This window comes from Asterias amurensis, chromosome 20, assembly GCF_032118995.1.
Source record: "Asterias amurensis chromosome 20, ASM3211899v1".
In the NCBI taxonomy this organism is placed as follows: Eukaryota; Metazoa; Echinodermata; class Asteroidea; order Forcipulatida; family Asteriidae; genus Asterias; species Asterias amurensis.
The window spans coordinates 11378129-11401967 of NC_092667.1; the positions used below are offsets into that span (position 1 = coordinate 11378129).

At 39.4% G+C, this 23839-nt stretch overlaps 3 protein-coding genes across 3 annotated transcripts; 2 read left to right on the forward strand and 1 right to left on the reverse strand.

Annotated features, from left to right (window-relative positions):
• Positions 1-858: 858 nt before the first annotated feature.
• Positions 859-1624, forward strand: LOC139952711 (uncharacterized). The gene has a single exon (XM_071951914.1). It carries the CDS (start codon positions 971-973, stop codon positions 1622-1624), a length of 654 nt encoding a protein of 217 aa, XP_071808015.1. The 5' UTR covers positions 859-970.
• A 5100-nt stretch (positions 1625-6724) lies between these two features.
• LOC139952543 (interleukin 17-like protein) lies at positions 6725-13377 on the forward strand. Its single transcript, XM_071951711.1, has 2 exons — positions 6725-6906; positions 11116-13377. The coding sequence occupies exons 1-2, from the start codon at positions 6904-6906 to the stop codon at positions 11623-11625; spliced, it is 513 nt and encodes a 170-aa protein (XP_071807812.1). The 5' UTR covers positions 6725-6903; the 3' UTR covers positions 11626-13377.
• Positions 13378-18844: 5467 nt separating this feature from the next.
• On the reverse strand, positions 18845-23260 carry LOC139952712 (uncharacterized). The gene is made up of 3 exons (XM_071951915.1): positions 22891-23260; positions 19478-19602; positions 18845-18880 (listed from the first exon to the last, which is right to left on the reverse strand). Exons 1-3 carry the CDS (start codon positions 23258-23260, stop codon positions 18845-18847), a joined length of 531 nt encoding a protein of 176 aa, XP_071808016.1.
• Between the last annotated feature and the right edge of the window lie 579 nt (positions 23261-23839).

The window sequence follows — 23839 nt, forward strand, 5'->3', positions numbered from 1 at the left end:
CCTCAGCTGAGGTCTCGATTTCAAGTCAAATATTTTAGTGAGAAATTACTTCTTTCTCAAAAACTAAGTTACTTCAGAGGGAGCCGTTTCTCACAATGTTTAGTACTATCAACAGCTCTCCATTATTCCTTACCAAGGAAGTTGCCATGCTTAAAATTATTTTGAGTAATTACCAATAGTGTCCAGTGCCTTTAATGTTGTACCAACCTTATTGTTCCTTCACAATTGTACCTCAAGTTTGTATTTCATTGGGTAACACAGGGAAGAGTGAAATCATACATTGTGACCGTCAGCAGGCAAATAACGAAACAGGGAACTTTAAACTGATTATTGATTAAGCCGCCTGATTATTTTATCGAGAGTGTAGTGTAAAGTCAAGCGTTTCCCCGCTCGGTCAAATTATTTTGAGTAATTACCAATAGTGTCCAGTGCCTTTAATGTTGTACCAACCTTATTGTTCCTTCACAATTGTACCTCAAGTTTGTATTTCATTGGGTAACACAGGGAAGAGTGAAATCATACATTGTGACCGTCAGCAGGCAAATAACGAAACAGGGAACTTTAAATTGATTATTGATTAAGCCGCCTGATTATTTTATCGAGGGTGTAGTGTAAAGTCAAGAGTTTCCCCGCTCGGTCAAATCGTTGATATCAGTGTTATTTACTTTGTCTGATAAATAAACACGAAGATTTTTCAACACGGATTTCGGCGTGGGAGTAGGGACCATCGAGGGACAACAATTCGTCATGGTCTATTTTCATGATTATGGACTTCCCTGGCGGTCAACAAAAAAAGCATAAAATGACAGTCGGCGAAACGAGGAACATCACAATCAAAACGAATTCAACTGATCTTAGACCTAACTGGTCCAATACTGATTCCAGACAATCTGCAAGACCAGAGACTGAAGTGACGAGACAAAATTGAGAAAACATCGTATTCTATTTCAAGAAACCCTTCAGCAGCAACATGTCATTTCAGTCGTCATCGTATCTGGGGTTGCAGTCCCTCGTAACTCTGAGCGGGTTTGTCATGTTCATTCTTGCCGTATCGTCACCGGCACTGGCCGGCCCGCTGCCCGCTCCATCCGACGTAGACCACGCAGCTCAAAGCGGTATCTTGGCATCTGACTGTTCAAAGACCGGACTCAACCAGCAGCTTAACAACGGCGAACATTTCTACCCAAACAAGCCTGCCTTTGGGGTTCTTCCATTTAACCAAACCATCCAACAACGGCAAACAATTACCCCTGATGCCCTGCCCTACCCTGACGTAGCAACTACGACAACCTGTCCGGCCGAGCATGAGGTACATGAAGATTGGAGCACCAGTGCGGCAGCAACCTGCCCGTGGACCTACGTTGATGACCACGATGCAGACCGGTACCCAAGCGTCATCGCCAGGGCTGTGTGTCGCTGTCAGGGCTGTCTAGATCCCTACACTGGCAAAGCATCCCCTGACTTAGAATGCAGAGAGGTGATGTACACTATGGGAGTATTGAGGAACAATGGCTGTGTAGAAGGCGTCTTGAAATATGACTTTGAGTGGTATAAGGTACCAGTAGCGTGCACCTGTATGCGAAAGGTTAGCTCTGCCATCCGTCCCCCAGACATTATTAGCTGAACAGTTACGTTCTACAGTCTACATGCAATTAACCTAAATACTCTGGTTAATCGATTAATTTAATGAAAAATTTACGAGTATTTTATAGTGAAAGTGCGTTTCTTTCATTATATTTCTGAAACTTTTCAGTATGTTATTTATATAATTTATTGACATATTTCGTGTGTTTTATCTATGTTTTATTTAGCAATTTTTTTTCTCAAGATGCTCATAGAGATTTTAATAGCTTAAATGTCTTTTGTGGAAACAGTTTGTTTTGGTAAAACAAAAACCTTATTTAATATTATATGTATTTTTATACACAGTATTACTAATGTAAAACTGAGCTTTTTCTAGTATATATTTTTAGAGTTTATTTATTCGAGACTAAACAGTTGCAGTTGAAAGTCAATGAACATCTCTTTATAAGGGATATTTTAACAGCAAAAAAGAAACATGTGTTGGTGTATCACAATTAAATATGTAAATCCTATGGATTAAACTTTAAAATGTTACACAGATGACAAAACTTAACACTGGTTTTTCCTTCTTGTTTTTGTGCTTTGTGTTCTAACGTATTCTTTTTTAAATATGTTTGTCCTCATTCAAATTGTTGAGACTAAAACAAACGACTAGAGGTGTGTGTTGAGGGAGTTGCTACATTAGGGATCAGTTTTGTATGGTCACGTGGTTGCTGGATGCCATGTTTTCTCCAAATGCAGCACAACCTGGGCCCAATTTCATAGAGCTGCTGAGCACAAAAATTTGCTTAGAATGAAATTCCTTCCTTGATAAAAACAGGATTACCAACCAAATCTCCCATGTAATTTTCAGGATAAGAAAACAACAGCTGGATACCAGTAACACGCAATATGCAACAAATGAAAATTTGGTTGGTAATCCTGTTTTTATCAAGGAAGAAATTTAGCGCTAAGCAAATTTTTGTGCTTAGCAGCTCTATGAAATTGGGCCCAGGTTCTGTTTCTATGAGCACAACCCATTGGGCAGACAAGCCTGGCACCCCGTGTTCGCCCATCATGCGTTTCTTGGTAACAAAATGGCTTCTAATCGCAAAATTGCCGTAACTCCCAATAATAATACAGCTCTGCAATCGACCCTACTGGTACACCCTCTTTAGTTTGTGAGTGTGAGGCACTTGAAATGTCACAGGTCTATGTTGTAACAAACTTTAAGCCAGTGTTATTTAGGCGCCCGATATTTTTCATTTTCTTTGTTTAACTGAGTAACCACGAAAGGACAACGTACGCCTATTAAACAAATAAAATACTTTAAAGGCAGTGGACACTATTGGTAATAATAATACTCAAAATAGTTATCAGCATTAAATCTTACTTGGTGACGAGTATTAGGGAGATGTTGGTACTTATGAGAAACGGCTCCCTTTGAAATGGAGTAGTTTTTGAGAAAGAATTAATTTTCCACGAATTTGATTTCGAGACCTCAGATTTAGAATTTGAGGTCTCGAAATCAAGCAACTGAAAGCACACAACCTCGTGTGACAAGGGTGTTTTTTCTTTCGTTTATATCTCGCAACTTCGATGACCGATTGAGCTCAAATTTGTATAGGTTTTGTTATTTTAGGCATATGTTGAGATACAGCAAGTGAGAAGACTGGTCATTGACAATTACCAATAGTGTCCAGGGGTTGATTTCACAAAGTTAGTCCTAACTTAGGACTAGTCCTAGGCAACTCTAAGAGATAGGACCAGTCCTAAGTTAGGACCAGTAACTTTACCTAACTTAGGACTGGTCCTATCTCTTAGCATTGCCTAGGACTAGTCCTAAGTTAGGACTACCTTTGTGAAATCCACCCCTGTGTCTTTAAAATATTAATTGTGACCTGGGTTTGTTGACTTCCAACTTGAGGTATTGCAGATGACATTAGGCCCTGCAAAAGATTGTCCTTTTTTGCCGAGAGGGATTTTTTTCAAGATTGGTGCTCGCACGTTTTGGATAATTTTACTAGTGTAGCGGTGTTTTTATTTGGAGTGAGATTAACTCGCCGTTGTGGCAGGAGATTCTGTTCCCCCGAAGATTCGGTCCCCCTATATTATTATGGCAAACAATATTATGTACAAACTTCTTCTGATAGCGCCCTCTTTTGATTCATTCTCATCCAACCCACTTAATTTACCGAATCTCCGGCGGACAGAATTTCCTGTAGACTTGACTCAAGTCCCAATCCCGTGCCATCCCAAGAGGAAACTACTGTTTTGTGATGTTCTGCATTCCCAAACCTGTTCCGCATGCGGGACAGCACATTTTGACGGCGAGCGCGCACTGTACTGTATGCTACGGGTTGTTTCATAGTAAGTTGAGGTAATAGCTTAGGGACCTCTCACACGAGAATCGGACTTGAATCAAGTCTAAATTTCCTGGGACACGTACCGGCGGACTGAATAATATTCGTGGACACCGGGCCTTGGGATTCCCCATATCAAATTCAGCAGAGTACACAATTACAAGAGTCAGCGGATAATAATTATTTGTCCCTTTACTGTAACAAGTTGTGATTCTTTACGTATTTTTCGCGTATTCTTGAATATTTAGTACGCTGCACTGAATGGCGAGGGTTTATTTGTTAGGTGCAGCCAATTAGCAGTCATCAAACAAAAATAGGATGTCATGCTCGCGTCTACATGTTTACAGTGATAGCGCCCTCACTCGACGTTTCCTATAAAATTTATTGCATAGTTTATGCATCTCTATGGTTTATGTGAACATAATCTCAAGGTCTCATGATGGTCTCGTTATCTTTATCTCGTTATCTCATTATCTTTATATATAAATAATGTGCAGAGTATGAGGGCAGTTTCGGTTTGGAGTTAACCTTTGGGGTTTTGTGACGTAATTGCTTTTATTCAGTTCTGTCAATAATCGTGTACTGCAGACTAGACTGGGGGCCCTGTCTTTATCCGCAAGGATAAAAGACAGGTACCTGCTACTCAGATACAGCATGGAGGAAGAACCTCCATGGATACAGTGATTCCATTGGATACAATGATATCATTGGGTAGATGCAATGACTATTGCTACCGTAGCTGGGTTTGTTTTGATTGGTCTGAGGTCACCTCGGACGACCAATCAAAACACAGTTATGGAAAGCTTATATTTGGACGTCTGCATGCTGTGTCCACGTATGTGTGTATTGTATACGGTACATGCATGTGCATGTACTTGCAGTGTAATGTTGGTGACGAATTTGACTGCGTATCTCTACGTGAATAGCCTTGCTCAAGGCAGTCGAATTATTCACTCCGAAAAAAAAACCGCCGCTTTATAAAAACCCACCCGTATTCACTATGCGTAACATCGCACGACACGATGCCCCCGTACACTATCCGCATGCGGAGGCCGTCAGGCCGACAGCCTTGTAGGGTCTGTGTTGAAGCCACTGACCTCATTACTATAATAAGCGAAGAGTTCCCACGGTCAGCTCATTACCATAATGCCCGTGAAAGACGAGACATGTCTACATCACACACCACCACCACCACGGACGCTCAGCGAGCATGATAGGCGTGCGTGACTGGACGTCAAAATGAATAATTCATTTGCCTCATATCCTGTGTTGTCTGATAGGTCTGACGAAAGATATACATATTCATGAGCTGCATACTAGCATATCCGAGAGCCCCCCCCCCCCAATTTTTTCCACTTTACAACACATTAAACCCGGAAGTTACAGACCCGACAAGGCTGTCGGCCTGACGGCCTCCGCATGCGGTTAGTGTTACGAGTGCGGATGACTTGTGTGCACAGTATTCGTACGATGTGACAGTGTGTATACGGGTGGGTCATGCGGTGTGATCGCACGCACCACGCGCAGGGTATACGGGTGGGTTTACAGCGGCGTCTTTTCGGAGCGAATAATGCGACTGCCTTGAGCAAGGCTACTACGTGAAATGAATGTAAGTCAAAGGTGAATGAACACGCCGGGGTCTCTGGCGTTGTTCACGAGCCTCGAAGTGTGACGTCAGATGCACAGTCTACCTACAGACTGCCTCAGCAAATTGTAACTTTTTATTTTCGACTATAACATTCAGTTATCAATTGTTTTAATAATTGTATTGTTTTAATAATTGTTTTGTTTTAACAACTGTATTGTTTTAACAATTGTATTGTTTTGTATTGTACTGTCTTTTCCGGAACTGGAACAGACCTCATAGCCCTGGGAAGGATAACATCGGCTAATAAAATAACAATGGTGAAGAAGTCATCATCATCATCATCATCATCTTCCTATACTGTGCAGAAACCTCCTCTGGAGTATAATTGCACATTGGTTGAGGTGCAAACTAGCAGGTGCAGACATAAACTCAAGGCATAAAAAGATACGCATACACTGTGCAAGTAAAAGCATTTAAGCATTTTGTGTGGGGGTGGATAACTAACTGAAGGTGACACCGTTCAGTCTGGTCTTGAAGACATCCAGAGTTGGTGACTCAATAACTTGCTTGGGCAGTGAATTCCACAGGCGAATGGCGTCCTGGAAGAAGGAGCCTTTCAGTAAGCTTGTGCGGGTTCGATGTGGAACGGAAAACTAGGAAAACTAGCATGATCTTAATTTCCTTTTAAAACGATAAATAAAAAGATATACTATTTTTGCCAGGCAATTACATAGAGCTTCCTCCGGATGGTTCATCAAAAATTTTAATCTATCATGGTCAGATATGTTTCCGGTGATTACCAAAGCTATCCAGCCCCTTTAAACTGCTTGGAATTACGTAATATTTATTTATTTTCGTTTTGCGAGGTTGCAAATTCCACATCGACCCCACATGTCTCTGTATCATGCAGTTCCTGCACGTGATGCCTGTACGGGGGCTTATTGGTGCACAATCTGACTCACCGGTTGCGATGAGGCGTTGGAACAAGGCTCAGTGTAGACTTGGTTCAAGTCTGACATCGCGGATTCCTCTGTATCAGCCAACGAAAAAGGCCCCCACATTAGCTATCACTCACTCGCCACAACTCAGGCTAATGACGGAGGTTAACCTACAATAGGGCGCTATTTCAGACAATAATGTATCGGCTAACGGGTAGACTAAAAGCCATCACAGACTTGGAACCAAGTCTAGGTTCAGTGTGACTAGAACTCAATGAAGGAAACGAGTCCGGGCATTAGCTGCGCTGATGATAGCAGTCTCGCTGTATACCAAACAGTGATCTTTCAGACAACTGAAGAGTGTGGGTGTTGTTATTGATGATTGTCTTTGTTTGACAGAGTTCACCATTTTTTGAGAGGGCGTAGAACAGACAATTCAGAGGAGAAAATAATGGTAAGTCGTGCTGGATGATTTCGGTATATTAAAAACTATTAATTGTTTTGTTTACAGTATCACACAATAGTAACACTTTTATTTTTAAATTTTGTTGACAATCACTACACTATACGTTGTGTGGAAATCGCATTGGAACGTGTGCGTATTTTAAAGGCAGTGGACACTATTCGTAATTATACTCAAATTAATTATTATCATAAAACCATTCTTGATTACGAATAATTGGGAGAGGTTTATAGTATAAAAACATTGTGAGAAACAGCTCCCTCTGAAGTGACGTAGTTTTCGAGAAAGAAGTAATTTTCCACGAATTTGATTTCGAGACCTCAGATTTAGAATTTTGAGGTCTCGAAATCAAACATCTGAAAGCACACAACTTCGTGTGACCATGATGCGACAAGGTTTTGTTTTTTATTCATATCTCGCAACTTCGACGACCGATTGAGCTCAAATTCTCACAGGTTTGTTTTATTTAGTTTTTGAGATGAAACTAACTGTGAAGACTAGTCTTTGACAATTACCAATAGTGTCCGATGTCTTTAACGCTACATACGAAATATATATGGACCTGAAATCAGAAGAGGTCCAAGTAAAATATAGCCTGGACTTGGAACACTATGTGAACCTACACACGTCCACAGGTTGAGTAGGATGTTCGCTGCAAGTGTACAGAACAAAGGAATGTCCATAGAGTGACTGCAACACATAACTGTGTGTACTTGTAGTAAATGCGTTATAGGTCCCAGTTAAATATAGGGACTTGGAACACTATGTGGACTTACACACGTACACAGTGTGTTGAGTAGGATGTTCTGCTAGTGTACAGAGCAAAGGAATGTACAGAGAGTGACTGCATGCAGAGCTGTGTGTACTTGTAGTGAATGCGTTATAGGTCCCAGTTAAACGCAGGGACTTGGAACACTATGTGGACTTACATACGTCCACAGGGTGTTGAGTAGGATGCTCTGCAAGTGTACAGAAGAAAGGAATGTGCGATAGTGACTGCAGCACAGAGTTGTGTGTACTTGTAGTGATTGCGTGTTTCATATCAAAGGCCTAAATTGAATCATCATCTGGAATTAGTTGAGAACAACAAAACTAATTAATTGCACTTAATTCATTCTCAATACAAAGACACGATTGTTATAAGTAGACTCAGTTTAAAGCGATGGACACTATTGGTAATTACTCGCAAATAATTATTAGCATAAAACCTTACTTGGTAACGAGTAGTGGGGAGAGGTTGATAGTATAAAACATTGTGAGAAACGGCTCCCTCTGAAGTAACGTAATTTTCGACGAATTTGATTTCGAGACCCCAGAATTAGATTTTGAGGTCTTGAAATCAAGCATCTGAAAGCACACAACTTCGTGTGACAAGGTGGTTTTATATCATTATTATCTCGAAACTTCGACGACCGATTGAGCTTAAATGTTCACATGTTTGTTATTTTATGTTTAGATACACCAAGTGAAAAGACGGTGTCTTTAATGCACGATGTAAGTTTGAGTTGAAATAGTAAAAACAGAAACGACAGTTACTTGGATCTCTACCTCCATGCTTGGATATACCACTTTCATTATGTAAAAGTTATGTGAACAAAAAAAACAAATGACAAAACTAAAATTGGAATTTCCCTATTTATAAATCGGTATGGTTTCCGTTGTGATACTTCGAAATGCTCGTTGTGGTGAACTATGTCACTAGGACGTCTCTGTTGTTTATTCAGTCAGTGATTTAAAGCCATTGGACCCTTTCGGTACAGAGAAAAAAAAAAGTTCACAGATTTACAAATAATTTACAGGGTTTACAGAAGGTAATGGTGAAAGACTTCTCTTGAAATATTAGTCCATGAAATGCTTTACCTTTTGAGAAAACGGTAAAACAATATAAATTCTCGTTAGCGAGAATTACGGATTTGTTATAAACACAGGTCATGGGTCATGACACGGCGAAACGCGCGAAAACAGGAGTGGGTTTTCCCGTTATTTTCTCCCGACTCCGATGTCCGATTGAGCCTAAATTTCCACAGGATTATTATTTTATATATAAGTTGTGATACACGAAGTGTGGGACTTGGACAATACTGTTTACCGAAAGTGTATAATGGCTTTAAAGGCAGTGGACACTATTGGTAATTACTCAAAATAATTATTAGCACGAAACCTTACTTGGTAACGAGTAATGGGGAGAGGTTGATAGTATAAAACATTGTGAGAAACGGCTCCCTCTGAAGTGGAGTAGTTTTCGAGAACCAGGTAATTTTCCACGAATTTGATTTCGAGACCTCAAGTTTAGAACTTGAGGTCTCGAAATCAACCATCTAAACGCACACAACTTCGTGTGACAAGGGTGTTTTTTCTTTCATAGTTATATCGCAACTTCGACGACCAATTGAGCTCAAATTTTCACAGGTTTGTTATTTCATGCATATGTTGAGATACACCAAGTGAGAAGACTGATCTTTGACAATTACCAATAGTGTCCACTGTCTTTAAAGCCATTGGACACTTTCGGTACAGAAAAAGAAATAAAAGTTCACAGATTTACAAATAATTTACAGGGTTTACAGAAGGTAATGGTGAAAGACTTCTCTTGAAATATTAGTCCATGAAATGCTTAATTTTTTGAGAAAACTTTAAAACAATATCAATTCTCGATAGCGAGAATTACGGATTTAATTTAAGCACATGTCATGACACGGCGAAACGTGCGGAAACAGGAGTGGGTTTTTCCTGTTATTTTCTCCCGACTCCGATGACCGATTGAGCCTTAATTTTCACCGGTTTGTTATTTCATATATAAGTTGTGATACACGAAGTGTGGGACTTGGACAATACTGTTTACCGAAAGTGTCCAATGGCTTTAACAAAAAATAAAGGCACTGAACACTTTTGGTAATTGTCAAAGACCAGTAATCTCACTTGGTGTATTCCAATATATGCATACAATAACGAGCCTGTGGAAATTTGAGCTCAATCAGTTATTGAAAGATTAGCCTTGAAATTAATGAAAGGCTTCTGGCCAGTAGTCTTTTATTATTATTTTTAGTGAGAAATGTCCTCTTTCTCAAAAACTAGGTTACTTCCTCGCAATGTTTTATACTATACTCGAAAACTCCATTGCTCGTAATAACAAGTAAGTTTTTATGCTAACAGTTTTGTTGATTTTTTACCAATAGTGTCCTGTGCCTTTAAAGACACTGGATACTATTGGTAATTGTCAAAGACTAGTCTTCACAGTTGGTGTATCTCAACCTATGTATAAAATAACAAACCTGTGAAAACTTGAGCTCAGTCAGTCGTGGAAGTTGCGAGATTATAATGAATGAAAAAAACACCCTTGTCACAGGAAGTTGTGTGCTTTCAGTTGCTTGATTTCGAGACCTCAAATTCTAAATCTGAGGTCTCGAAATCAAATTCGTTGAAAACTACTTCTTTCTCGAAAAGTACGTTACTTAAGAGGGAGCCGCTTCTCACAATGTTTTATACCATCAACCTCTCCCCATTACTCGTAATCAAGTAAGGTTTTATGGTAATAATTATTTTGAGTAATTACCAATAGTGTCCACTGCCTTTAAGTTGAACCGTCATTGTGTATGTTTGTATCATACACGGAACTCGCATTGTTAAACCGGAAAAGGTGATGTCAAGTGTCAACCGGACAGATCATAAAAATGGATATAGAAATGTAATTCCTGAAACCCAATAGTGTACTAATGTAAACATATTTTCCTTGTGCCTGAACCTTTAGTCCCGGACTCAACGTGTAATCATTAATTTATGAAAGAAGCAGCGGGGAACCAACCGCAACATTCGCAGAAGTCTCGGTCCGGACTAACGACGCTCAAATGACAATTGAAATTGGAGCTATTCTGAAAAACTTATAATTTCCGTTAATTTTATATAGGTGACCGCAACCGTATCCCTTCCAAAATAAAGGACACTAACAATAAACAGTAAAATGTGTGTGTTCATAATTTATTTTGTTTAGTTAGTTATTCACTGATTTATTTGTTTATACAAGTTCACCTAAACAAGGATGTGGACATAATTATAAGGGGCTACAATGCGAAACTATGTGTAACAATTGTGTTTTGTTCAACATAAAGTCATTTGACATATTATGTTACCCAGTCAGTCACCCTTGTAGTTTATTATTTGAAAACAAAAACCCAAAACAAACAAACTGTTGTCTCTTTTCAGGGGTCCATTACCAAACCGAGTCTCTTAATTGTGGTCGCCATATTGTGCATCTCGACGACAATGTCCATGTACACAGTGGAAAGATGCGTCATCCCCGATGAGAAGGAACTCTTGACCCTCCTTCTTGAGAACGGTGGGGTGGTCTTGGCTGCTCCTCCGACCGATGAGGTCATCGATGCCACCCCGGACGACAACCACTGCCCCGTAGGCGAGACAATCTCCGATGACGCGCCGCTGAGCGAGAGAGCGTTGTGCCCGTGGAAGATGGTTTCAACATACGACGCAACGCGCTATCCGTCGACTCTTCTCAAGGCCGTACCCAAATGCGAATCCTGCCTAACTGCGGATGGTCTAACGGTGCTGCCTAATACGAGGTGCGAGGTGGTGTACTACCCGACTAAGGTTTTGCGCCAGAAGGGGTGCGAACGGGACGGTGTGATGCAGTATGGTGTCGAGCCTTTCCAAATGGCTGTTGCAACTCAATGCATCTCAACGGGCTCCAGTCTATAAGCTTGTTGCGAGAGGCAACTTTTGCAGGCAACTTGGAGGCAACCAACAGTTCTTGGCCCAATGTCACGGAGCTGCTTAAGCAGAAAATTGGGCTTAAGCAAAAACAAATCCTTGCTTAGTAGAATCAGATTACCGGCCAAGACTCCACTCAAGTGATATGCTAAGTAAACACCAGCTAAATACCAGTCACAAGCAATGTATATGGAATGAAATTTTGTCAGTAACATGTGTAAAATAAGCAAGTGCTTCGTGCTTAAACATTTTTTTTCTTAAGCAGCTCCAAAATGGGCCTTATTGTCACCGGACCACTTTGGTATGCTTCAAGTAATGTCTTACGATCCCCAAGAAAAGTGCGTGAACATTGAAATGAATAAGAAGGTGTTTTGTGACATTGAACTGTTGCCTGTAAACTGCCCCATGTGACATGCCCTGACGATCGAGAACAACAACATTACAACGAGAAAAACCGTCACCGTTTTTAAACATTTTTATGTGCATGTAATGTATTTTATGTTTATTATTGGTTTTACATATACTCAGTCAGTACTTCCCCGAGTTCCGTGAATCACCAATCACAGGCATATTACTCGAGTTAGATTCGAACCCATGCCCTTTGCCAATCTAGAGCAGACGTGTTTGTCGCCAGCTTTTGTGTGTATTTTGATCTGGGTTTTATCCGGCCAGGCGTGCATCGCTTGAATAAAACAGTTCTCTTGAAGCCACTGGACACCTTTGGTAATTGTCAAAGACCAGGGCCCAATTTCATAGAGCTGCTTAAGCACAAAATTTTGCTTAAGCAAAAAATTCCTTGTTTAGTAAAATCAGACTACCGGCCAAGACTCAACTGAATTGTTATGCTAAGCAAACAACAGCTAAATACCAGTCACAAGTAATGTATATGGCATGAAATTTTTGCCAGTAACCTATGTAAAATAAGCGAGCTATTTTCGTGCTTAAGCAAATTTTTTGCTTAAGCAGCTCTATGAAATTGGCCCCAGTCTTCTCATTTTGTGTATCTCAACAAATGAACAAAATAACAAACCTGTGAAAGTTTGAATTCAACTGGTCGTCGAAGTTGAGAGAGGACAATGGAAGAAAGAAAAACACTTGTCGCACCAGTTGTGTACCTTAGCTGAGATCTTGAATTCAATTTGAATATATAAGTGAGAATTTACTTTCTCAAAAACTGCATAACTTCAGAGGGAGCGGCGTTTCTCACAATGTTTTATACCACCAACAGCTCTCTTTTGCTCATTACCAAGCAATTTTTTGTGCAAACAATTATGAGTAATTATACCATTAGTGTTCATTAGGTAATAAGTCGACATTGACCCCCAAATAGAAGTCGTGTACACTTTATCAGACAGACTATACCTTGTTATAAAGATGGTAATTAAGATGTCTTGTTCCCCATATTATGCAATGGCTTTACACTGACTTTTATTGTACCAGACTATACCCCCCTCCTCCCAGCCTCCGTTTCACCACATTGTTTGAATGGAAGAAACACCACATGTTTGCACCATGATAAAGGTTTATAAAACGCCACCAAAACATACATTATTTTTTTTCTTTTACACAATTTCAGTTTTCCGTCATCAGTCAGTGATGATAATGAGTTGTGTATTAATATAGAGGAGAGACTGACGTCATTTCCGAACGATCTAGAATGACGTAAACACCCGGTTTTAGTGACCAAACTTTTGAACGGAAATGTAGCTCACACAATTTTGTTTGACGGGGAAACAAAAATAAATCGTGACTTAATTTTGTTTTTGTTTTTCCATGACGAACTTGTGCAGATAATTACCCACGTTCGTCCTGGAAAAAAAACCGCCACACACTGGGGTCGACCCAGGGAAGCTAAACGAACGCACCCATTGTATCCTCGATGCAAGGTTTCCATCTATTTAATCATATAATAATTTAAATCATATGATACTCGTAATTGCGTGTAATGAGAGTTCATGCTATTCAGAGACTTATGATTCAAGTTGCATTAAAAATAAGCCATTTTGAGGTATTGTGGACACAATAGACGGTGCGGCCATCTTGATTTTCTCTCATTTATATTAATGTTACCAAACCGAGGCTGGAAGAACTAAAAAGTCTGGTTCCTATTTTCAAAGTGATTATTAGCATTCATTATTGTTATTCGATACGAGGAACTTGACCAAGATGGAGGCAACATGATAAAGGTCTATATTATGACACTGTGGTTTGGGCACATTTCTCTGTGTACACCCACAGTAAACGTGCCCTCATATAGTGGCCCCTATATCTTAAAAAAGGGCTAAATTGGAATGGTCGAAACCTTTTCAAACCCCCCCCCCCCCCCACTCCAAACCTCTGCGAGCTGAAAGGGGACACTTTATAATAAAGCAAAATGTTGCGCATTCTGTTTTTGTGTAATTATCTTCTGTATTGCATGTGTGTCAGCTGATTATCCTCCATGGTATGCCCAATAAACCGATTTGAATTGAACTGAAATGAATTGAATTGAATTGCTTCCAACATTATTGTTGTGGTGAATTGTACATTTTATCAGTTACGTAATAAACCACTAGGGCGTGACCGCTGGCGGGGCTCGATTTTTTTTTCTTCTTCTCCAAACGACATTGCATTTTTTTTCCTGCCGCTGTGATTGGCTCTTTCCGTCAGCGTCATTATGAAATTGGCCTGCTCTTTCACCAAATCATTGCAATGTCGTTAAAAAAAAATGCAGCTTCGTGTAGCTCTGCTGGCATGGCGGTCCGAATCCAGCTATCAGCCAGTCAACGTCTATAATGTGTCTGTTTTGGGGGGCTCCGACTCGACTCTAGGTAAATATATACCCCGTAAAACACAACATTGTACATGCATTAAACAAGAGCTGTTGATTTTGCTTGTTATTTTCATTTTAGTTTAGACCGTAGACCTACAAAATCGGTGGCCCAGGGAGGTTGTTGGATGGTGGGAGCTATAGGGGATGGTGAGGTGGTGGGTAGACTTTTGGTTGTTGAGGGGGGGGGGGGGGGGGGGGGGCGGTTAAAAGAAGAAACACAACATGTTTGTTCCATGATAAAGTTGTTGTTTTTTGTCATACCTCGTCAGTTATATTTAGCCATGCAGCATTTTATAAATCTACTTCATACACCAACTTTAACATCGATATATTTTCTTCATCAAAGCATTCCGGGAATCTTCCAGTTTTAAAATCATCAAAGTCCCTACATCATTGCAATGGTATTCAGTTCCCTTTTAGTTCTTTTGTATGGCTCTGTTTCCTTTCAAACCTGTAGTCAACAAAACAAGTGGTTTGTGCTGTTAGCTGTTTGACGTGTGTCAGGAACGTGGAGCAAAAATTAAGCTAACAAATATAGGAATTTCAGTGCATTGTCCTTATTATAATAATGAGGTACTTATAGTAACAAGGGTTTCTTTTGTTTACTGTCTCCCACCCCCCCCCCCCGCCCTCTTTCAAACAAATAGTTTATTGTAGAGGAAAGGAAAACGAAACACACAACGTTTTAATTGTGCAGCATTCTTAGCTCGAGCCTTTGACATTTCTTACAGGCTCCATAATGGTCCAACGTTGCATATCAACGTGTACAATAGCCACTCCGAGTGTGTATTCAGTTACTTATGAATGGACCATTGTTTCGTCTGAAGCGGAACTTCCGATGTGTGGGGAAACCCCTTTTTTGTTGGGCCACGTCGCTATATAGCCTATGCTCCACGGTTCAGGGACAGCAGTGGGTGAAATTGCTTTGATAAGAGAATCTCGATAATACAAACAATATAGCTCCATGGTAAGAGCAGTTTCTGATCGGGTTAAGAGTATACAAGTATTTCGTTTTTAAAGGCAGTGGACACTATTGGTAATGACTCAAAATAATTACTAGCATAAAACCTTACTTCGTAAAGAGCAATGGGGAGAGGTTGATGGTATAAAACATTGTGAGAAACGGCACCCTTTGAAGTGCCATAGTTTTCGAGAAAGAAGTAATTTTCCGAGAATTTGATTACGAGACCTCAGATTTACAACTTGGGGTCTTGAAATCAACCATTTATAAACGCACATAGCTAGTGTGACAAATGTGTTTTTCTTTCATTATTATCTCGCAAGTTCGATGACCGATTGAGCTCAAATTTTCACAGGTTTGTTATTTTATGCATATATTGAGATACACCAACTGTGAAGGCTAGTCTTTGACAATTACCAAAAGTGTCCAGGGGTCGATTTCACAAACAGTTAGGACTAGTCTTAACTTAGGACTAGTCCTAAGAGATATCAAAAACGTACAGCTAGTGTTAACTTAGGACTAGCTGTACGTTTTTGATATCTCTTTAGTCCTAACTCAAGATAAGACTAGTCCTAACTCTTTGTGAAATCCACCCCAGTGCCTTTAAGCTAAATCGCAACAGTGTCCTGCGTAACACACATTGTAAATTATTTGCCCTAATCTCTTGATGAGTGAGTCATAAGTGAACAATCTTTCACAATTTCCAGAACGTAAACACAATCGTATCAACCGAAAGTAGATGTTGTGTGTGTGGTTTTTTTTAAGGTTTTCAGATACAGTTCTCGATATAACTTTAAATTAAAAGGATGGGGATAAGGGGCTATAGTTTAAAGGTCATAATAAGTTATCTTTCAGACTAACATTTGTGTATAGCAACAGTTGCTTGCAATCCGCTGGACAAAACGAATGGTTCACTCTTTTACTCTTTTACGTTAAAGACATTTGACCCTATTGGTAGTTGTCTAAGACAGTCTTCCCACTTGCTGTATCTCAACATATGCACAACATAACAAACCTGTGAAAACTTGAGCTCAATCGGTCGTCGAAGTTGCGAGATAACAATGGAAGAAAAAAACACCCTTGTCAAACCAAGTTGTGTGCGTTCAGATGCGTGGTTTCGAGTCCTCAAATTCTAAATCTGAGGTCTCGAAATCAAATTCGTGGAAAATTACTTCTCTCTCGAAAACTACGTTTCTTCAGAGGGAGCTGTTTTTCACAATGTTTTATACTATCAACAGCTCCCCATTACTTGTAACCAATTAAGGTTTTATGACAATAATTATTTTGAGTAATCACCAAAAGTGTCCACTGCCTTTAAGGGAGTACCATCAATATGATTAAATAGGCACGTTAATTAAAAATACAAACAAACAGTTGAAAAAATCATTTAAGAACAGCTGCATATTTTAATTGTCCACTAAAGTGTTCCGTGACTTTGCTAATCAATGTTAAAACCAAACTCAAAAATAAATCAAACAAAATACATTGAAATTGAATCTAATGCAAATAATGATATTGTAAAAATCAAAATTCAAGTCATCAAAACTAGTAAAAAAATAGTAATAAATAGAAAATTTAAGCTAAAAACTAATTGACAATAGCAATAAACTTAGTAGGAAATTAACGAGCGCCAAAATGTTAGGTGATTCAAAAAGTTAAAAATGTATTTTAAGCAATCTGGGTCCAGCCACAGAATTGTATTTTTGTTTACATACTTTTTAATATTAGTTTACAAAACAAACTTACTTTTGTTTAAAATAACAGCCTTAATATAAGGTCAAACAAAATCCACGTAGTGGATACAGTTATTTTTTATAACTTATTGTAATCAAGTTTAAGGTTTGCCTTTTACCGAATATTATACGCTTAAGGGGGGCAAGCTTGTCGACTGGCCAGCAGAAATTTGTGCGTGGCCCGGCCTGGATTCGAACCCAGAACTATCCTTGTTTTAAAAGAAGGTGGGTGTCATGAGGCTGAGGCGAAATAACTAATACTGGCTTAAAAGTCTGTCTTAACAATATTGGCTTAAAAGTCTGTCTTAACAATAATGTTCATTTTAAGTGAACTCTTTGAACTGACACACGGGGAAGTAAACGCTTAGCTGGCAACAGTCAGTCTCTCTCAAATAACGCGTCTATGAGTATGAATTCCACAAATTAAACAAGTTGTGATTCATAAACTAGACGGCAATCCTTATTTTATAGTCATTGTGAGATCAACGGTTACCCTGGTAGGATTCGAGCCCAGGAACTTGTGTTGCAAGTTGTGTAGTCTAACCACCAGACCACGGTGCCATGCTTGCACTCCGACATCAGTAAAGGGCTAAACCAAACTTCAATACTCAATAAGCCTGAAGTCACAATTACTCAATTCAGTTACATCGAACTGGTTCGATTATTAGCGTTTAAAACTAATCTAAACTTAAAGACAGGGTGTACTTTGCGTTAGTTCTCTAAAAATGTGTGACAAAAATTACTTGGTAAAAAGCACTGGAGAGCTGTTGATGTTATAAACATGGTTAGAGTCTACCCCCTTTGAAGTAATATAGTTCTAGCGAAAGAAGTTGTAAAAAAAATATATAAAAAAAAATAAAAATCTGAGGAAGTAATAGATGTTAAATTTGCATCGGGGATAAAGAATATTAAATTTAGTTTTTACCCATACACCGATGTGTGTTAGCACTGTATACTCAGTACTTTCCGGAGTCCTGTGAAAAAAATATCACAAGCATGTTATTCGGGTGGGATTCGAACCCACGACCCTTGCAATTCTAGAGCAGTGTATCGGAGGAAGGTTCCATGATTCCATCCTTAGATCTTGCAATTTTGTTGACCATTAGAGCCCAAATTATTCTACAGGTTTGTCTATTATGTATTTGGGATGCACCCAGTGAGGTGAGGAAAACTGGTCTTTGACTTACAGAAAGTATACCCTGCCGTTTAGTATAACTACAATATTATGTTGAATCGATAGCTCAGCGTTACCTGTAACGTTGTCTATAATGTTGTAATAAATAAATAACGAACGTACATTATAAGGTTACATAACAAAATAAATAAATCAAATAAAGTAAGAGTTGAACTCTTTCTAAAATATCTTTTGGGCACTTTGTCCAAATAAGATGCCATATTAGGTTTTTCTAAATAATTAATAAAATATGCAATGAACTTTCAATCTGTGTTAATATATGTTATGTATACAAAAATATATATATATATTCTCTTTGCGCGGCAGAATAAATAAAGTCATCGTATTGACACTCTGAGTATTTAACAGCAAATGTTTGATAAATAAATAAATATAAGTTAGTTTTAAAGTATAAATATATTAAATATATAAATAGCTCCATTAAATATAGAAACATGAATTAATGTGCGTTAATTGTCATTCAGTCATCATTCGCTTTCTATCCATTTTCGAAACCACTCTACACTTTAAGCACCTTTTGAGGACGAGGTTAAGATAAATTCCTGATTCAAATTGAAAAAAAAAAAAGATAGAAGATTATTATTGATATTAAATGGAATAATGTTGCGGCATCAACAACCAACCCTGGAATGGGAGACTTTTGGGACGCTTGGTGGCAGCAGACTTACCAGGTAAAATCCATTGTTCTCGGTCGTGTGCGCACGCTCAGAACAACTCAGAAAAAAAGTTAGAAATAAATTAATACATGTTCCAATGTCCACCAATGACGTCATATCAGGTCAAGGGTCAGACAAACGTATAGTCACGTATCAGGGCAAAATTTCATGAAGCTGCTTAGCAGAACTACCGATTGACAAACTTCTTTGCTGGGCAAAAGTTGAGTAAGTCACCAGTCTCAACAGTGTTAACTGAACGTAATTTTGACTGGTAATCTGTTTCTGTTAATTTATAAGCAATACTTTTCTGTGCTTAGCACGGTTTGTGCTTACAGGCTTTATGCCATTGGGAATGTGACGTGTCCTTTTGGGTAATCAGAGTGTAGCGTTGATCTCATCACTGGGTCCGTCTACTTCAATTATCCAGGCTACCTAACTGATGTTAGGGGGGCGGATGTTAGCTCTCTGACATGTACACCCTACTTGAACGTTTTCGACCCCTACTCTGTAAGTGTACTCGCCGTCCACGCAATCACTCTCTGGGTTCCTCCATAGGACTTTCATTTGGTAGTAGATCGGTTGACATGTTGAGTCGGGGTGTTCTTGTCCTGTAGAGGGGGTGATAAAAAATCACAAAATTAAATAATTGTTCGCCCTTCTTCTTTTCCCCCAATTAAATTTCTGTTTTGCAATAACTGTGTCTAGCTTGACAAACAACGATAACACACACAAACGATTTTAGAATTTAAGGGTCCGGTGAACAATTGATTTTAAGATAAAGTCAAAGACTTTGTAATAAATAGATAAATAAATAATCAAAATAAGTGAATAAATAAATAAAACCATCAAAAATAATGTACTGGGTACAACATTTTCAAACCAGGGACCAAGACCGAAAAAGTGCATTTAAACAGTGCAGCATTAAAACATTGTAGATTTGCTTTTGTTGGCTAGCAGCTGAACGCACTTAGTGCTTTCGTATTTGTGTTTGTAATTATAACTTTTTTTGTAACAGCTGAGGGCGATGTGCGTGGCTTTCACCCCCCCCCCCCCCCCCGAACCCAACCAACCAAGAAAATGCTAAACGAAATAGCGCCCTCTGTAAAGTATCCAACAGTTTTAGCTTGCCGACCCAAGCCACATACATTCCATAGGTAGACACTCAGGTATATCAAGCAAACCCACGTGCCTTCCACGGACTGAAATACTCCCGTTTAAAAATAAACCTGGAAATTTCCCCAAGGATATCCCCATCGGATGCGGGACGGCCTTTTCCGATGACAGTTCCCTTTTCCCCCATTGTTATAGCATGGAGGTTATAGGCTGTAATACAGACGTACAGACGTAAGTTGCTACAAAAAAAAGGGAGCGAACAATGAGCGATTATTGATTTACTGGGTAGACAAACACGTTCACCTATCAGCCTCTTCGCTGTCTGCGTTGAATATTACGAATTCTTTAGCGGATTAAGGGGATACTTATGTACAAGATGAATCTATTGTGCTACAGATGGAGACTTAAGGTGGTTACCCTACAAACTTTTTCTGTTCCTTTCTTTTGAATTGTTTTATTTTGTATCATGAGCGAGGGCCATGAACGTCTTTTTGTGGCGGATACCGGCGCTATATAAGACTCCATTATTATTATTATTATTATTATTATTATTATTATTATTATTACCCGTTTCCCATTATACCCATCAGATTGCAGTTGGCAATCCTTGAGTCCAAAATGGTAGCAATGGGTAAGCCCCTACTTTTTCTGGGTGACTTTAATTTTAGAGTGATGGCGATTGATGATGATGATGATGTCACCCTAACTTTGGGGTATACCCATTGCCATACCCATCCGATTGCAGTTGGCAATCCCTGAGCCCAAATGGGTGCCAATGGGTAGGCCCCTACTTTTTTTCTGGGCGACTTTGGTTTCAGAGTAGAACATGATGTCGATTGATGATGATGATGTCACCCTAACTTTGGGGATACCCAATTGCCCCATATATCCATCAGATTGCAGTTGGCAATCCTTGAGCCCAAGTGGGTGGCAATGGGTAGGCCCCTACTTTTTCTGGGTGACTTTGGTTTTAGAGTTAAAACATGATGTCGATTGATGATGATGATGTCACCGTAACTTCGAGAGCTACCCAATTGCCCCATACCCATCAGATTGCATTTACCAATCCTTGAGCCCAAATGGGTGGCAATGGGTTATTGGCCCCTACTTTTTTTTCTGGGTGACGGTGGCTATAAGGTAGAGCATGATGTCACCCTACTGGAACACGTAGCCAGAGTGAAAGTTTAGCGGTACCTTGGTTTGTGCATTTCTACCTCCATGGATTGTGGTAACAACATGGTGTTATATTAACTGCAAACCATTATACATTGATGCCTCGCCGTGTCTCAACTCCCCTTATATAACGCATTGTAAACCAATTCATTCAATTCAAATCAATATGACGTTTATATGCCATACTCTTTTTGGAAAAAAGCTCAGTTTGAGAATCTATCAGTGCACATAGAAAGGTAACCAAATCAAAAGCGCATTTAAATATATACAAATTTGAAAGTTGAAGCAAAAAAAAAAACAATTAAATAAGTAGGAAATAACTAGGAAATAAACCAATGTTTGCTGTGGCACTATAGTGTTGAAATCTCTTATACATGTGGTGTTTAACAAGCCACGGTTTGGATCACATTGCTCTGACCACTGTTTACACTATAGTTTGTTTTACTCTTTCCCAAATGGAATGGAAAGAAACGGCACATGAGTGTCACTGCCGGGAGAATTTTTTTTTTTAAACCTCATTTAGGAGTTTTGAGGTTTTGGCTTGAGTTGGAGACTACGTAACAGCACTTTTTTTTAATCCTCCATGAGGGAACATTGTGCATAACGGCGTTATTTGAAACGTAGTCTCGTCTCAATACAGGAATTGGTTACAGTACAAAACCTCTCTTTGCGGTGTAAACAAAAAGTATGCGGTTGGGGAAATACTCAAACTTTGTGAGTCACTGGCCTTGTGGTCGCCCCAGGATTCACGCTACCCAAACGCACTTTTCCACTTTGTGCAGTGGAGCGGGAAATGTTAACCTCGAAAATTACGATTTGGGGTTTGCACAAGGAAACATTTGCCCGTACACCGTGACAGTACCTTCCGGGACCACGGCTGTACTTTATCTGCCCAAATTCTTTCCATTATAAAGGAACATTACATAATTGTTTTTTGCTAACAAAACAGTTGCTGGCAGTGTCAGCACTTTATGTAATCCACCATATACAAAAACTGACAAACCTGTAGAAGTTGAGATCGATCGGCCATGTGGGTCACGAGAGAATAGTGAAAAACCGATTACAAATTTTGCATTGCATCGATGCCAAAATAAAGATGAATAAAACGCTCACTGAGCGATAAACTCCAAACGCGAAGTTAGATTATTTATTTCTCATCAAATATGACATTTCCTACAGAAATATTTCAAGGGATGTTTTCAACTATCATCACCATTAGACCGTGTACGTTTTATGTAAATCTGTGATCTTCACGTTTTTTGTTTCTTACCAATTCTGTAACGTTCCTTTAAAGTGGCATTTATTCTCTCAACGAGGTTGGACAAAATGATAGAACGTGGCGAATAAAACGTAACCCATTATGGGTAGAGGTTTTCATTTTAAAAAACAACTACCAACTTGTTAACAGTCATGTAGGCCTACTACATAAAATTATATGAGCTTACAAAATAGTAGCAGACAGTGCTTATATTTTGTGTGATGTTTTGTGTCTTAAGCATTTCTCCAATTCAAATTTGTGGGTGAAAAGATGATATCTTTCTCAAAAACTATACATTACTTCGTTAGGGAGGGGAGATTCCTCATCCTAAAAAATAGAAAGCAAAACTTACCGTGGCGACCTCTCAGACACCCGGTACAATCGTAGCAGACAGCTTGGGTGATGGTCCTGGGATGTCTTGTCTCATTGCGCTGCTCCACGTACACCCAAGGGCAAGTTGCTCTCTGATTCAGCATCAAGTTGCTCCCTTGAAGGGCACCGGTCGGGCAACTCAGAGACGGCATCGACGTACTGACGGGGAGGTTGGGCTCAAACGATGTCAGGTTCGAGCCCGATGGATGGAGCAGAGAGCGAAGGTGGTGATGGGTAGGGTCCTGGCACGTTGCGTCCCGTCTCACGACCGGGGTAGAGAGGACGGCATTGATCATCAACACGGTGATGATGAGAAGCCGCATCTCTGATGTCTTCTTTGTGTTTGCCATCTCTGGTGTTGTTATTCTCTTCTTCGTCTTTTTTTTTTTTGACAGAGGCTACTGGAGTTCTAGGTCTGGATCTGGAGCGTTTGGTGTAAACGTGTATTGTCTGTTGGCTCCAACTGGCACCCTATTTATAAGAGTTGTCACACCGGATAAGGAGACACCTTTCTGAGAGACAATTTTTTCTACGAGTTGTGTCTTTTTTTCCACCTTTTGTGTTTCATTGATACACTTAAGGTGTTTCCCCCTATCTGAAAGTAGTGGACAATAGGTAACCCGGACTGGTTAATAGCACCTACTTTGGAGACTACCCCCTTGCAATTTAATGCCAATCCAGTAACACATATACCTCACGCATGAGAGATCAGAACTCTGATGCATGACGTCACTTAAATATAATGCCAACAAGCAAACACAAAAAGCCGGAAAAGCATTAGCCTATTATTTTGGGACACAATTTGGAAATGGAATTCCTAGCAATAACTGCTAATTTCTTATTTATAGTTCACAACAGAATTATGTTTAAAAAAAATGAAAATGACTAAGTGGGCGTTCTCTTATTTTTTATTTTTTTTAAGTTAATTA

What these genes read in the sequence shown, in the direction of transcription:
- LOC139952711 (XM_071951914.1), top strand. Translation starts at nt 971, where the DNA reads ATGTCATTTCAGTCGTCATCGTATCTGGGGTTGCAGTCCCTCGTAACT.
- LOC139952712 (XM_071951915.1), bottom strand. Translation starts at nt 23,260, where the DNA reads ATGGCAAACACAAAGAAGACATCAGAGATGCGGCTTCTCATCATCACC. An exon ending in GTGTCTGAGAGGTCGCCACG is followed by an intron (nt 19,603 to 22,890) that starts GTAAGTTTTGCT and finishes CCCCCTCTACAG; the next exon opens with GACAAGAACACCCCGACTCA. An exon ending in TAGGGGTCGAAAACGTTCAA is followed by an intron (nt 18,881 to 19,477) that starts GTAGGGTGTACA and finishes AATTTGAATCAG; the next exon opens with GAATTTATCTTAACCTCGTC.